The sequence below is a fragment of the Microchirus variegatus genome (genome assembly GCF_963457635.1).
Source record: "Microchirus variegatus genome assembly, chromosome: 22".
Classification (NCBI taxonomy): domain Eukaryota; kingdom Metazoa; phylum Chordata; class Actinopteri; order Pleuronectiformes; family Soleidae; genus Microchirus; species Microchirus variegatus.
This window is the reverse complement of record NC_139823.1, coordinates 14,989,559-15,006,009: the sequence shown is the minus strand read 5'-3', so window position 1 is coordinate 15,006,009 and position 16,451 is coordinate 14,989,559. Positions and strand designations below refer to the sequence as shown.

The 16,451-nt window shown below is 43.4% G+C and overlaps 1 protein-coding gene across 3 annotated transcripts in view; it reads right to left on the bottom strand.

Annotated features, from left to right (window-relative positions):
- Nucleotides 1-14,913, bottom strand: part of LOC310943023 (FERM, ARHGEF and pleckstrin domain-containing protein 1-like) — a 52,407-nt gene extending 37,494 nt beyond the window's left edge. For all 3 annotated transcript variants that reach the window (XM_083908505.1, XM_083908507.1, XM_083908506.1), the window contains exons 1-2: nucleotides 14,666-14,913; nucleotides 9,241-9,490 (exon numbers count right to left, since the gene is read on the bottom strand). In XM_083908505.1, coding sequence (XP_083764631.1) covers nucleotides 9,241-9,414 — 174 coding nt within the window. In that variant the 5' untranslated portion in view covers nucleotides 9,415-9,490; nucleotides 14,666-14,913. The remainder of the gene's footprint in view (nucleotides 1-9,240; nucleotides 9,491-14,665) is intronic.
- Nucleotides 14,914-16,451: the final 1,538 nt, after the last annotated feature.

The following is a 16,451-nucleotide window of genomic DNA, read 5'->3' as shown; positions in this document are numbered from 1 at the left end:
AAAAGACAGGTGGGTAAAAGTGCCACAAATGGGGAAAGCCTCCATCAGCCTAGTCATTAATGGGCCTCATAATCAATGATCTTGTTGGGGTATTTTTTTTCCATTAAAATATTAACTATAAAATATGTATACTAAGTGTGAGGCGATTAAACTTTTAACACGACCTTGAGTGAATAGTCAGGTTGTAGCTTCTCCATCACTAATGACACCTTTCATAAATCGGTGCACCCTCACTTGTAATATACAAAAACCACATTAGCTGTGATGTAATGGTGGCGTCTGTGAGCTACAGCGATTACCCCTAAACGAGGCCCAGCTCCTGGCCTCATCACTGGGGACTCATTCACTGAATGCTTCTGTGGGAGTCGGATGTGTGTGCGCGACGCGTCACAATCACAGAAACACAGCCTCTCTTTTTTCCCCCTCAGTGGGGCCCTCTTCTTTTCTTCCCTCCCACTCCCCCCTCCCCATCTCCCAGCTCCCTTTCAGAGGCTGTGATTGTGTCTCTTTAAGCAACAGCCCTCCACTTACTGAATAATAATCTGTCCGACGTGTTCCCTCCGCACTGCCTGCGTCTGCGACCCCGTCTTTGAAATCGGCTACGTCTAAACGCTTCCACGTGGCTCCGTGTGCACACGCCCTCAAACTCAGGGCAGAGGGACAAAAAGGGGCTGCACAATGCAACACCAGACGACGGAGATTCTTCACTCCGCGGGAAGGTCAAGGTCTGGGGGTCGAAGGAAATCAGAAGGAAGAGAAGGAAAAGAAGCTGAGAGGGAAGACAAGTCCACAGTCAGAAGTCCCTCTCTGAAGTCTCTGACCACAGGAATGAGACAGCGAACGCCAAGCACCATTACATAACACAGAGCAGACCCTTTGTATGAAAGCTGCACTGTGCTGCATCCACATGTTGCTCAAACCTCCAGTCAAAGAACATGACACGGCTGACCCCCTTATTAAGCTTTAGTTAGTTAGTTACCATGGCTCCGACTGTCAAATGTTCCATGGTTGCGCGACACATGCACAGATGGAATCTTTCCGGGGCTGCCAATTATTTTTTGAAACAATGCAATCTTTGACTTCACAGGAGAAGGAAAACAAAACCAGACTCGGCGATGAAATAAATTACACATTCACGCTTTTAATGTTCCAATCCGACATGTTTTCAAATAAGAATCAAGGACAGTGCTTTACTTTTCTAGAGTTCATGATTGATGTTATTGAATTATTCCACTGGGAAAAGGGTCCAGATGCCCTTCAACGTCTCTGCAGTGTTTATCTTTATTTTATCTCTTTATTTTAATATTTTCATCCACTAAAATATGCGTCACATCCTACGCCTGCGTAAAATGTGATGTCCGAGAGACTTCCCAGTTTACATGAAGACATTTTGTACATGAAGAATTGTTTTTCTCAAGCATGAACTACTTAAAAATAGGTGAAAACGGTAATGATGAACAGTAATGTCAACTTTTCAGATTTCATATATGCATTGTTATATATATATATATATATATAGCATATAAAATGAAGATAACATCATGCACTGCCCCCTTCTGGTAATGTGAGTATTGCATCTAGCATATCAGTTAAATTGTGACAGTTTACTTTTGATATAGATTATTATTTGGTTTACATGCACTGTTCACACGTAACCGGCTCTAAAACTTCACAGATGAGCACAGCCTAGATGCTTAACTGCGATAATAACACAGCGGCAATGACGCAACGACGCACACGTACACTTCCTCTGCGGCAACTTAACAGCTAAGGATAACGACCGTGATCCACCAAGTTATTTATTCGTATTTGTACCTCGAAGACAGACCAAGAGCGGGGAACGACATCACATCTGCAAATCACATCAAATATTTACTTTTAATAGGACTGTCATAATGCTCTAGACACTGTACATTCAAGCACACGGACCCATAAAGTCAAATATCCATGTAATGTGGATTTATGTGGCCCTTGTGATTCCATACGAACTGCATCAATATGTAGTTGTGCGTGTGCATGAGATGATGGATGAGTTCTGTCAGAGCTACTGTTGGGTTCTGTACACTATGTGCTCCAAGGAGGAGAGAAGAGTCATAAACTCGCAGAAATCATAAAGCCAGAGCTTCAGCCTCATCCTAAAATAACTACAATGGTGCGCTTAAACATCACCTCGGCGCTGACCGCACACGCACCCACCACCACAGCGCTCCTGAAACATGAGGACAATTTGGCTCCGCACCTCAAAACACACACATTTTCTTACATTATGTCCCTCCTTTAGCCTCTTCTTTCTCCCCGTTTCATTTAAATGTCAGGAGAAAAAGTACGACTGAAGAACAGGAAACTGGCTCTTTTTCTGGCTCCAGGGTAAAATATTCACAAACATCTCCAGCTGACTGTAACAACACTTTAACTATGTGGGGCTCTGTGCAGACTAGTTTGCTCATTGGAGGACGCATTAAAAGGTAATTTCTGCTCTTGTTAAGGGCCAACCGGTCGAGGTCTCAGAGGTGGGAGGACGACAATGAGGCAATGCCGTAACTCTGCTGTGGTTTTGTAACAAGGTGCGCGCTAAAGAAAGAGGATTAACAACAGTTTCTTTTCCTGTTATTTAGGGATAACTGTGTGGATGATATTACTTGTTCTTGCTTCTCATCCACTATCACTGTCACTGATTGTACCTGTAGTCAGATCGGCTGCTGAAGCTGTGCAAATAATCTTGGCTGTGACTTTCCATTTCTCTTCTTCCCAGGACCGCCAGACAGTGTTGTGTGCGACCATGAATAAATAACTATCATAATAAGTTCCATCATGTTGGCTGTGCGTCTTATTTTTATATCTAAGGGTAATTTACGCTGTGCATGACTGTAATCTGGGAAAAGCACAAAAACGTGTCAGGGAAAGTCAGTGAAGCTTAGATTAACTGCACAGTGGTGGCATAAATTGCTGTGTACACGCCATGACAGCCTTACAAAACCGAGACGCTGCCTGAAACAAAAACCTGAAGAATTAAATTCATGAACATTCATGTTGAGTCAGCCATCGCTTCTGCTGCGTTTTAACGCGATCATCGTCCTTTCATCGCATCTGCTAGCCTCACATACATCAATTCCTCAGACGGCCCGACAGCACAAAGGCCCATCCATTTGAAATGTCAACCACTCCTCGTCCGACACAAGCGAGCGTGTCTGCGTGCGTATGTGACGGGGGGAACCTGAAGCTCATCTATCATCATCCTTGAGGGACTGGATAGTCCATCAGTTCCATCATCTTAATCCACATAAACCTCCTCCCTGTAGTCACGAATCGTTCAACAGCTCCCATTTCGACAAACGCACACAATCACAACAAAAGGTCACACGAACTGAGCAGATAATAAAGAGTCGCGATCCAATCGCTCATCAAAAACAAGACACGAGATCATCCTGAACACGAACACTTTGTCTCACAGTCCGTCTCAGTGGAGATCAGAAGCTTTAACAGAAGACAGGATAGTGGGACAGTGTTGATGTGGATGATCAGGATTAAGGTCAGATTAAGGGACAAGAAGGGGAAATATTCACCAATTAGACTCTACTCATTGAAAAACATGTGGCTCAACATGTAGGCCTGGTTGGACAAGGCTCCCACACATTGGTTGACGGTGAAGTCAAGGACTTTCCAGGACACCACAGCTTAGGATGATGGGAGGGCAACTTGTAAGAGCTGCTTCGCCCGTTTTCATTGATTTGCAGCACGCTCTGCATCTGGCCAAGTGATTGTCCTTGGGATTCTGGGCAAAGCCCAAGCCGGTGAGCCTAAGATCATGGAATTTTCCCATTTCCCAGACATCACGTCACTTGCTCTCTCTCGCTCAACGATACCTCGCTCGTTGCTCTAAATGGAATCTCACGTCAGCGGCAGAGAGCGTGTACTCGATGTTTGTTCAGCCAAGGCCTAGTCTACGTACAGCATGTCAAGCAACACAAGGATGGGAGACATTGACCTGAATATCAAGTTAACTTCATTTTGTTTTCAAATTCACAAACTTTTCAAGGATTTCAAGGACCCCTGTGAACCCTGGATGGACTTAACTGGGTCCTTAACTCAGTGGGACTTCATCGATCACCACAATGAAAAGACGTTTACAAAGACCCGATAAATGTGTTATAATCACAGGAAAGCAGAATAATATCTGCATATAAACACAGAAACAATCACCAATTTTTATACATACACAAATATGGAAATTATATTCTGGTCTATAGTCTGTTAAAAAGGTTCTATATAAACAAATGTTGACACACGCACTTGCAAATAGACAGTATTGAATGTCTAAATGCTTACTTTAAAAAAAATCACTGGACATTTGACTATTTCTTGGTGCAGGAACTATTTTCAGCCGGGCATAAATATACAGTCGCGCATGACTGAGTGTTTCCAGCAGTCAGTAGCAGCGATATTTTAAAATAAACTCCAGTACATGCTAGACAGACAATGCTTATAATTAGAATGGAGTGGAACTAATTCATTGCAGAACTTGACCGACTAGAAAAAACACAGAATATAAGCAGACTTGTGCTCTATTATTTTGGTCTCTGATTGTCTTCCAGTTAAAGCTGCAATTCTCCAACTATCAGCCTCAACTCATGAGCAGAGAGATGATTGGATAAAGTCTAAAACGAGATACTGGACTTGGATTTTCTGACACCAAGAGACTAAAAGAAGGCTTGAATGCTGCACATGCTCGAAACAGGCGTGGGTTGCAGTAACGTTGACTCGTTTTCTTTTTATTGTTATTTATCCTTGTCGCATTAACTCTTCCCACGCAACAAAACAAAAACAGCTTCCTTGGAAAACTCCCCCTCAAATCGCTGATGCCGTGACCTCAAGATAAACTCAAGCCAAAATCTGGGGCAGGGTGTGCGTGTGCATGTGTTTACTTGTGTATATCTCCTCCAGGATACAAGTAAACGCAGGCAGCCGACGATTCAAACTGTAATTTAACTCAGGAAAAAGAAGGAATATAATACCGTGGGTTCACCGAAACAGTTCTGGCACTGCTCGACTAAACACGACTCAACTGTATCATGAAAAAGCGCCATCATAGGATCAGCGACTGGCTTCACCGACAACAAATTCAGGTGAAACCCAGTTAAACTAAATGAGTAACGCATGTCATGATTCACCAGGCATGCGAGCACACATACCGAGAACAGATAAAGCCCCCACCACACACACACACACACACACATCCACTATACCTTTAATTATTTACCAGGAGGGAGTGAGTGATAACTCCTCCACCATGCTGCTTCCACTCCAAATTAATAATGGAGCCTTTGGTGGTCACTAACGTCTACTCGTAATGTTTTATTGATGATATATTCACTCAAAAATGTACTGGTTCTCGAGCAAGAGAAATAAAGACAAAGAAAATTGCTATAAATAAGTAAAATTCAAATAATTAGAATGTAGAATTATTATAATTATTCTTCACTGGCAATAAAAAAAATAAAAAATAACGTTGGACTGAAGCCGAGCAGTACACTGCTGCTGCTGCGGCTGTAATTCAGTTAGAGAGAGAAGCTCCATTAGATTCCAATGGTATTTGTGGCTGTAAACACAGAAGAGAACAGTTAGAATTCCTCGTGGGAATCTGGGGGGATGTCACATTCCTAAGTGACGGCCCGAGGACACAGCTGATTTTATAAAAGTAATATATCACATTCAACCACCTGCATTCAAGAAACTTTATTGAAGACATGTGTCATATACCAGGACTTCTGAAATCTGAATTCCATGTCCTGACCAAAATAAATGCCAGACACAACATCACTGCGGTGCTTGTCAAAAAGATTTAAACGCATTGAAAATTGTGCTACTTTATACACTGAATCACTGAAATCATCTTACTTACTGGTGAGGGTAAAATGTTTTTGCTTGCAGCTACAGTCAGTGAACTTTCAAAGGTGAAAAAACAAGTTAATTAAGATAATCATTAATAACGAGGTCCTGGAAGACTGGAAATATTAAAGACTTTCCCCATTTGTGTCATCTCGACACCAAGAATCACCAGAAAAGATGCCCGTTTAATGACAGATTCACCGCTGCGTCTGCAGAACACTGGGCTGAGCTTTTAAGACCCATTAACCTCTCTGCAGTGACAAACTCCCAAAACTAGTGCAAGTGTAAGCTGCGGGATTATCTGTGGATTCACATGCCAGTCAACACCTCCTGTGCAAATACACTGCAGAGCATTGTAACGGGAGAGGAGAGGAGGGGAGAGAGAGGAAAAAAAAAAAGAACCTGATTAGGTGAGTCAAGCACAAATGACAATGCCTCCTTTATTTAACCCAATCTGAGGTAAATTCACTTTCACAGGGCTTCTTCTATGTTGTCCCTATTTTTCTCCTCCATTTCAGCAGAGTTACACCTTTCCTCGTCACCACCTCACCACCTCCTCGTTTAGATTATTGCTCCCAATCCTGGTCTGGATAATATCATATTGTGATACATCTATCCCTCATTCAACTCATCCTAATTATCCATTCAACGGACATTTTCTAAGACTAATAGACGAATAACACGTCTATAATTTGATCGATTTGCCGTTGGCTCCATTAAACGTCAAAACTAAATATAAAATGGTGTTTCCCAAACCTTGAAATGATGAAATTGCTTTCAAAATTTGTCAGTTTTAATGATTTGTTGGTTTCATGGAGTAAAAGAAACCAGAAAATATTCACATCTAACACGCTAAAAAGATCAGTCGGCAAGTAAGTCAATCAATCGTAGAAAAATTGTTAATGTATAATTTTTTACCTACTTTTCCTTAAAATCATGGAAGAACTGAAACCAGTTTCTATGATTTTTCAGCTTCTTAAATGTGAATATCGTCTGGTTTCTTTGCTCCATAAAACTAAGAAATCATTCAAACTGAATCATTTTGGATTGTACACTCTTAGAAATAAAAGTGCTAAGTAGAACCATATATGGTTCTTCGGCTTGTCCTCATAGGAGAACCCTTTTTGGCCCCAGGTAGAACCTTTTTTATAAAGGTTCCACCTGGAACCCTTTTAAAACCCTTTATTCAGGAAAGGGGTTTTAAAGGGTTCTCTTGATCAAATTGGTTCTTAGTGGGTTTTTCAGAAGCAAATGGTTCCAGGTAGAACCTCAGCCCATGTAGAAGAACCCTTTTGGAACCCTTATTTCTAAGAGTGTGGACAAAAACAAAACATTTGAGAACATCGTCGTTTCCAGTTTTGACAAACACTGATCGATATTTCTCAACATTTTATGGACCAAACCATTGACAGATTAACTACTACTTTGGGGGAAAATGTATACAGTACACACGTATACTGTATATCCTTGGTTATAGTATCCAAATATAGCACAAGTCATCATATCGTCACCCCCGTGTCTGCGTATGCGTAGTGTCACCAGATGCTTGTTGATACGCAGCCCCCCACAATCAACGTTCTCACAGAAACCATCCATATTTAGGATCGAGTCAGAACACACACACACACACACAGAGATGACATCCGTCCCACACACTGTTACACTGTAGTCGAGCCTTCTGTCAAACTGTCCACTCGGCCTCAGGCATCGACTCGCAAATGACCACATACATTCTTGGCATTCTCACAAGAGCCAATTACGGCGTCCCCGCACTGGCAGCTCTGGACGTACAGCGCTCTCCGCGGATTCCTTCTTAATCATCGTCACAAAAACTCGCCAAACTCTGAGCTGCTGCTGATGATGATGATGATGATGATGATGATACAGTGCAGCTTCACCGAGGAGGGCATGAAACCAAACACCCCGTCAGAGTGCAAAAAGAACATTCAATTCGGAACACATGACCACACCCGCTCACAGATGACATACAAGCGCAGGAGCACAGCGGCACCGATGTCATTAAAGCTGCTGGCAGTGCAGCCTCTCAGGGGGAATCTCTGAGGAAGCTAGAGACCTGCACCACTTCCATTAATAAGATACAGTTCTATACAATTATATGAGACAGTAAGTGGAATAAGATTAAAACGGAAAGGGGAGCAAAGAGTCAGAGTGTCTTCCCGTCTTGTGAAAGCAGGATCAGCTGTCTGGAGGTGTGGTGAGCCGAGACAGGAAGCTGGCTCCCATCCCACTTCCTGTGTTTCTCCAGGAAGTGGAGATAAAGATTTAAAAAGGGTGAACATATGGAGTCAAACAGCTGATGGCACGAGCCACGCTTGGGGGGTTTGTTGTTGTTACGCGTTTTTTTTTTGTAGGATGTGAAGGAGAATAAGGAAGAAGGAGAAAACAGAGCAGACTGACAGAGCAGCTCAGCTGAACCCCAAAGGCATCGCTGTCACCTGACAACTACTTCACATCACACAGGAGAAGCCCTGAGAAACTGCATTCTTCCTGGGAACAACACATTTCCTAGATATTCTAAAAGCCATATACAGGTTCAAGTATGACTTTGTTTTCAAGAGAACAGGATGACTTAGCTGCATTTATGAATCATCTCCAAATCTGGAGGCATCAGGCGTAACCAAAACTATTTCACCAGCGTCTTCCTGAATTGATTTCATTTCCCAATTCACAAGATCTCCCCGCTCTCAATTGTTTTTATTGTTGTTGTTCAAATCCAAAATAAAACCAGACATCTGCTTGCAAGCTTGCTGGTGCCTTCGGTGGAGCAGTTCCTGATGGTGCTGCCATGTTTTCACCATTCCATTACTCTCTTACACGGGCAGCTCTTGTAACAGTAAAGAAGGGAAACGTATCACTGTTTTAGTCTTTTGTCAAAACGGAGCAGTGAATTAGAGATCTTTCATGTCTTTATGAAGAGGATCATGAAGGTCACAATGACTTCCACTACCAAAAGATTTCCACACTCCAGCTGAGAAGCATAGAGAAGCAAAACAAACAATAACAACAAGCACCGTCAGCCTCACCAACCAAGAACATGAATGAAAGCAGGCAAATGAATGCATCATCACTTCCTGAATGTGGACAGCACCAGATATGATGCACACGGTGTGGTCAGTAGTCTACTGGAGCAGCTTTGGGCCGCTTTGTGGGCACAGAAACAAAGGGAGCAGGAGGCAAAGGTTCACTAACGTACTAATATGATGAGTGACGGCACCTTCCGACACACTCATTCCCAATTATCCATTCATTCGTTCATCTGAAAAAATCCCTAAAATCCCTAAATTGGAGCTTGTAAGCAAACGCCCCCACGCTCCTCTCTTACACATGACTCACCGATATCTGGAAGACTTCCTGCGTGTCATCGAGCATCTGCACGCGTATGGAGACCTGCTTTCCTGGGCCCTGAGCAGGCGGACGTAGGCCGGGCTCCAGGGTGGACACCCCGAAACTTTCAGGGGCGCCGAGCCGCTGACCGGCTGTGGACGACCTGTCGGCTGGTTCCACCATGGTGGTGACGGGCGGCTGCTGCTGCTGCTGCTGCTACGGTGAGGGGCTCTGAAGCTGCAGGGACCTCTGCTCACACCTACAGGAGAAAGATTAAAAAAAGCAACAGTTAGAAAAAACTGAGGGTCTTTTTTATGACTCAGAGTACAATCTTTTGACTCTGCGATTTGGGGTTGATTTTGGGGCTTCTTAAATACACAGGAAGGTTTTTTAAAGTAGAAAACTCAGGCATTTCCTCTATAATATACACATTTTTACACAAACGCAGCCTCAAAATAGCATATTGTGGGGTTTCGTAGAAGAAAACACAGCCAAACTTCAAAATCTGCTCCATCAGATGAAGACTCTCTGGAATAAACAGTTTTAAAGATAGTTTTTTTGGCATTTATTTGAAAAAATGGGAGTCTGAGAACATGAAAGAAATGTTGTGGTTCAAAAAAAAAAATGAAATCAGACACACACAAGCAATTAAATTAAAACCACGAGGAATTTGCTCCGTGAGCACAAAGGAGGAGACAGGGAGACAGACATGTTTCACACCTTGTACGACACACACACTTATTCCAGCTGAAAACACATGCAGGTGGGATTTACCCACACACACACACACATGCATGGAGAGAGCTCAGCTTTTAGACCAGTCCAGACATGAAGCAAATCTTCAGATGTAGGCCAGATGAGATACAGCCTGGAGAACACACACACACACTCAGTCACCCACACACACACACACACCCCCCCCTCCTCTTCTTCTTTCACTTGATAAACCTCAACCTCAGACAATAAATATCCTCTCAGACGCTCGGTGACATCAGGGCTGAGGAATGCTTTGGAGGATGGTCGGGGGGGTTACACGACGCTGAGAGACAAAACACACTTGTTTGGATCAACAAACCCACCCCCCTCCTCACAGACCTTGGACAGTGGGTTCTGCACAAAAAAATACAGTACATGTGTGTTCCTACGTAGGTTCCTTTTTACATTAACACCTCGTCACTATATAATTGGAATCAATTTGTCGTTGGGGACCAATTGGATGTCACATTGATTAACAGCTCTGAAGACCTTTCTCGCATGTAAACGAGGCCTGCAACGATTAATCAATCGCTAAATTAATTGTCTATTGAGTGAGTATTTTCCGCGTTTGTGGACAAAACGTCTTGGTTTAAAAAGGTTCGGGAATCGCTGAGCGACAATTTTTCAACACTTCCTGACATTTTATGGAATCAAGTTGTCATAGTGTGTCTTAATCCTATTAGGAGAATGCACACTGTGTATAATAATGAAACTTTTGTCGTGTGTATTAAGGATTAAGGATCCTACTCTGCACTGTCTGGGTCTGGGTCACAGTTACCAGTGAACCTAAAGCTGAAAGCCTTACAGCTTTAGTTTTCATATAACAATAATGAAGTTCAGCAGGGCCACGGTGATGAAAAAGACACCCCTCTTTGATCTGGGGTGACCAAATAAAAGTATATCATCGCATAAATGTGACCAGTCTGTCCCGAGTCTAAAGACCTGGGAAGATATACAGTTGTCTTTTATCCACATCTGGAGAATAAACCCAGTGTATAATGAGCACTTTTCTGCGGCTCATCCTAAAATCTACCAAAGGCTTCAGGTCACATTTCTGTGCAAAAGAAGAATATGATGCAGAGTTTGGATTCAAGTCTCCGTGCATCACCAGCGAGGACGAGGAAGTGTGCAGGTTCGGAATTAAATAACTGATCTGCAGCCATAGACGACATAAATTATGATTATATACACACATAAAGTGAAGTGAGGCCAATGGAGAATTGTCTGACCTCTGTATTGTTTTAAATGGACACAAAACTCCTAAAAAAATCAAGCCTTTTGAGTGTCAAGTGAAAAATGAGACAAGCTATAATCACCACAGGAGCTTAGGTTGTACACAAAGACGTACAGATTGACAAAGACTAATCCGTTCACCTGCACACAAACACAAACCCCAGCACCTCGATTCTCTTCGCTGACAAAAGTTGGAAACTAGAGCCAAAGCAAGGAAGTGACCTGACGATTGTAAACAAGAAAAAAAAAAAAAAAGAGACCTGACATTCAGGTTACTCATACACCTGTGGGAACAAATTTGTTCTCAGTGCCACTTCCTTAGTGCTCCGATATGAATGAAAGCTGTTTATCAGTAGTTGGATTATCAGATTCTGTGAAATCCGACACCTTCCTGGATCTCACTTCAGAGTAAAAAACCGACTCGTTTTATAGCCCGACAATAACTCAACCTCTCAACGGGCAGGTGCTAATTTCCCTGACAAACGGTGGTGATGAGTGAGTCGTCGTTATTCTTCATACACACACAATCTCAAAGCTACTTTTTCCACCGTTTTGTCTTAAGCCATCTACAACTTTATAGAACCGACACACGCACACATATCTGCAGAAGGGAAAGTTTGGAAGCGGAGGTTCCGTTGTGTCCTCAGTCAGTAGGGGCCCGGAGGATTATACATGGAGCAAGAGAGGAATACAGAGTGAGCTGCTCACATGGGCACAAAGGAAGCTACTGTGGGAGCTTCCAGCCACAGGGCCTTAACTCAGCGGGACTATGGCCTCTCATCCAGCCTTTGAACTGGTGTTAGTTCAACTTTTTTTCCCAAGGGTTTGTGAGACAGAGAGAGAGAGAGAGGGGCCAGACTCTGGGAATCGGATGTGAAGTGCATCTATTTTGTGTTACATAAAAGCATGGAGAGGTTACAAAATCTGTACTTTCAGTATTAGGAATAAGCAATATAACACACACACGGACACAAACACAGTGAATTTTGAGGTTGCACAACAGGCAGCAACTCTGACAAGAACACTTCAAACCAGCACGGGTGGGAGAAACTCCAAAGACAGAATTAGCGCTAATAAAAAGGCTCAAGATCAAACTACAAACTACATACACATTGAGTGCTTTTTACATGCACACTAAAAAACTTATTAGTGGCAATAATCGGGTAACTGGCATAAACCGTTTAAGGTGTATACACGTCTCAAAGAAATCAGATTATTGACAGAAACCTAGGTGTGTTAAACAGGTTTTAAAAAACCGATAACGGCAATAAACTGATAATGATATCGGTTTATTCCGTTTACATGAGCACTAACTTCAAAAACCTGATAATAATCAGCTTTTTAGTGTGCATGTAAACGCACTCATTGATGTTTTGGTGTTCTTTGGGACCTTTTTTGTCATAAGCACTGACCTCGTCAGGACCAGTGGACCAAATGGAGAGCAAAACCTGGTCCTGCTGAGGCACAATCTCATTCTCTTTAACACTGGTTGAGTTTTAGGCTAAGATTTAAATTGTCTTTAGGTTAAGTTGAGTTGTTTAGGCTGCTCAAAGGCATGGAAATCAGTGCAGCAGAAACATACAAAGCTACGCAAACATGCCTGTACATTAAGCTTAACTGGTCGTTTGAAAAATCTAAATTGCAATTTGAAACAACGCAACTGACACGACAACATGCTCGGCAAAAGACGTCAAAGCCTCAGCTCTATATCTGTTACCGTGCACCAGCTGCACAATTGACAAATGTACAGCATTCAATCTACACTCGACTGAGAAATGACACCCTGGGGTGTCAACAGCCACTTGTCAACAGCGAGCGAGATCAAGGCTGCAGCTCGGCCCGCTTATACCTGCGCTCAGTGCCAGATCAATGACCGTGCTCGAAACCACCTTTTATCAAGGTGACACACTCTGCACTTGTGAACACATTAAGCTGCTCCACAGGCCTCGGGGGGGAGGATTTCTATTGTGAGCTTGTAGAAAATCCATTCCACTGGCTCGGTTGAGGGTGATATTGATCACAAAAATTGAGTGGGTCCGGCAACTGTGATTTGACAGGTCCCGCGAAACACCTCAACGACCCCCCCTGCGCTAACACCCATTAGCAAAATGAGGTGTGGGGAAGAGGACAATGGTGCTTCACGCGCTGACCTCCAACCACAGGAGGAGAGGAGGTGCGGAAAAGTCTTTGTGCATGTGTACGCCGGTCAGACATCGATAAAAGAAAGGGTTTTTGTTTTCGGTTCGCACCCAACAACTGTACAGTACTCCACATGGATGGGTGATGCCTCTGACAGTGCACCATCATCAAGTGACAAACTTGATAAAGCCTAAACAAATCATTATCCCCCTCTCCTTAACCCTAACCAGATAATGCCTAACCTTAACCTAACCACAGTTCAAACCTTAGCCACACACAAACACAAACACAATGCAGTTGAAGCCCTCGAATGTGGGTTAGCAGTGTAATCCTTTTAGGACAGGAGCCAAGGTGTCAGTAGGCTAAGGCAACCTGCTCACACTCGAACGGTATACATGTGTGCATTATTTTAATGCATGGAACAAGATCCCTAGAAGGTTTTCTAGACTCAATCGGTGCCAACACAGATTGCAAACCATTAGTTTACAGGGATTACTGGGGTCAAACCTGACAATCATCGTGGGTCATTCTAATGACAAATGTAGTTATTATTCTAATTTAGTGTCATTAAGTGTAATCAAGATTACAGGAAAAGGTTATCAAGAAAATATGTACGGTCACATCATCAGCAGAGGACCAGAAGTCCTCATGAGAACCAAAGCCTGGTCCTAATGAGGCAGAACCTCATTTCAATTTACAGTGATTAAGATGTAAATTGTGATTAGGTGTAGGTTACAGGTCAGGCTCTCCAGATGAATGGGAGTCAAGGTGCAGCAGTGTCCTAACATGACGAGCCGTGCAAACCAGTGCGTGTGTATATTATATGTGCCACTCAATATTAATAATGTGCCAATGTTGTGACAATGACAGGCTGTGACAAGCACTTGCAGGGTCACGGTGAATGGAGAAGCCGAGGAACTGCCACTAAACACCGAGGAGGAGACACGCGAAAAGAAGGGAAAACAAACACACACAATAAAAAAGGCTCCTTCCACGCTGCCGTGTCTGAAAACACGTTTAAAAGACGTTAAAGTGAGTCATGCTCTGCTCTTATTCCACGAAGATTACAGTGAAAGAAGCTGCCGGAGATCAGCAGATTAGGAAAAAGAACAAGCTGCTTGTAATCGACGCGAGCTTACACTTAAGAATACACCAGGTCACGCGCTGCTTCCTGGACAAAACTCAACGTTTACTCTTTTTATCGTTTTCAAAAAAAAAACATACGTATAAACGTGTTGCACTGTGCACGGGAAAACAGACGGGGGTACTACACGGTAAAGCCTCGCTTCATGGTTTCCTTCCTTACCCCCGCTATGTTGCTGTTTCTTCGGGATCCACAGATCGACCGGCGGTGAGTGCGGGAGCTTCGGGTCGGAGAAGCCCGCAACAGAGTGCTTCCTGCCCGGCAGTGAGGATTCAGCTGGGGCCGCTCCCTCTCAGGTGGGACGTGGAGATCGTGCGGCGGCGGCAGCCATTGAGCCAACTGTGGTGTGTGGGGAAACCGTGCTCCTTCTCCCTCTCTCCCCCGCCTGAAACAATGAAAACCACACACACACACACACCGAGAGAAAGAAAGAGAAAGACACACACTCACACCGCGGGCACCCCGGCGCTACAGCGACACACGCACGCGCGCATCCGGGGAGAAAGTGCCACCTGGACAGCGCGACAGCTCCACCCCGCGGTGCTTCAGTGTACTGCAGCATATAATGCTATTAAGAGTGCATTTACTTTTTCTGCTTTTTTTATACATATTTTTTTTTTACCTAATCGTGGTTTACCTTCAGGGGTGTCAAAGTCAAATGACCTGGGGGCCAATGAATGTCTAGCATGGTCAATAGGGGGCGGCCTAGAGAACAAAAAGTGGGGGTAAAAAACAACTTTCGACAACTTTTCGATGTGTCTAGCTCACAGGTGTCATACTATCGGCCATATGCGGCCCCCCAATCGATTACATACACCCCTGGTCTAGCTCATTTACAAAGGGTGTAAATCGCCAAAATTCAAAAAGGCCGACTTCCTGTTGAATTGAGGCCATGGTTTTCCCGCCAAGTTTTGGCGGTGAAACTCAATCTTTGCTGAGGTTATAGGGCCATTCCTGCATCGTGGTGAATGGTCGAAATTCGCCAAGGGTTGCCACGTTCACGCCGCTTTGAATCCGCAAAACCTTTCGACAACAATGCTAACATTGCTCCTACATAGTTTTGTAGGAACGTACGTAGATTTCCTATGAAGATTTGTAGAAACGTAGATAGATTTGGAGGACCGCAAATAGATTCGCAAATCGCCAAAATGGACGCCAAAATTCAAAAAAAGCCGACTTCCTGTTGAGTATATTATGTTCTGTCACCTGGCTGGCAGCTGTGGCCTCAGCTAAGCACTGTGTTTAAAAGACGGTGTGGTTGTGGGCCATGTTTTCATTATAACATAATAGTAAGTGGGGGGCCGCATGTAATCGATTGGGGGGCCGCATATGGCCTGTGGGCCAGCAGTTTGACACCTGTGATATAGTGAGTATATGTCTGTTTCTTGTGCTAAGGCCCAGTAGCATTTTATGTTGTGCTGGTAATTCCTACTTAAATGTTGTAGTCACATACTGTAAATTATTGTCTTTAGCTCCCCCTGGTGGTCACTAAGCAATTCCAACAATTTACTCTTGCCTGATTTTGCTGGAAACGCCAAAAGATGCCCCATCCACATTAAATACATAGATTTTATGTACTATATTGTCTTGCAATATATTGAAAACTAAAACGCATGTGTCCTCCTTATCACCAAATTCCAAATGTATGTTATTATTCGGTGCTTTAAAAAAAAAAAAAAAATGAATTGCACTCATGAGCACATGTTGTTTGGGAGCTTGCGTTTATATTTATTGAGTATTAAAGCAATGTATATTGAATGCTGCAGTTGGCTGCGCATCAATTTTGCAGATGAAAACAAAACATGACAGTGTAAAGAGGGAACATGTTGCAGATGAAAACGGTGCTTCTGAGTCATGGTAGGTGGAGTGGTTGATTCAGCTCCTGATGGTGCCCTTCCCTTGGGGGTACCAGAGTAAAATGGTACGGTCCGACACTCAGCTGGTTTGG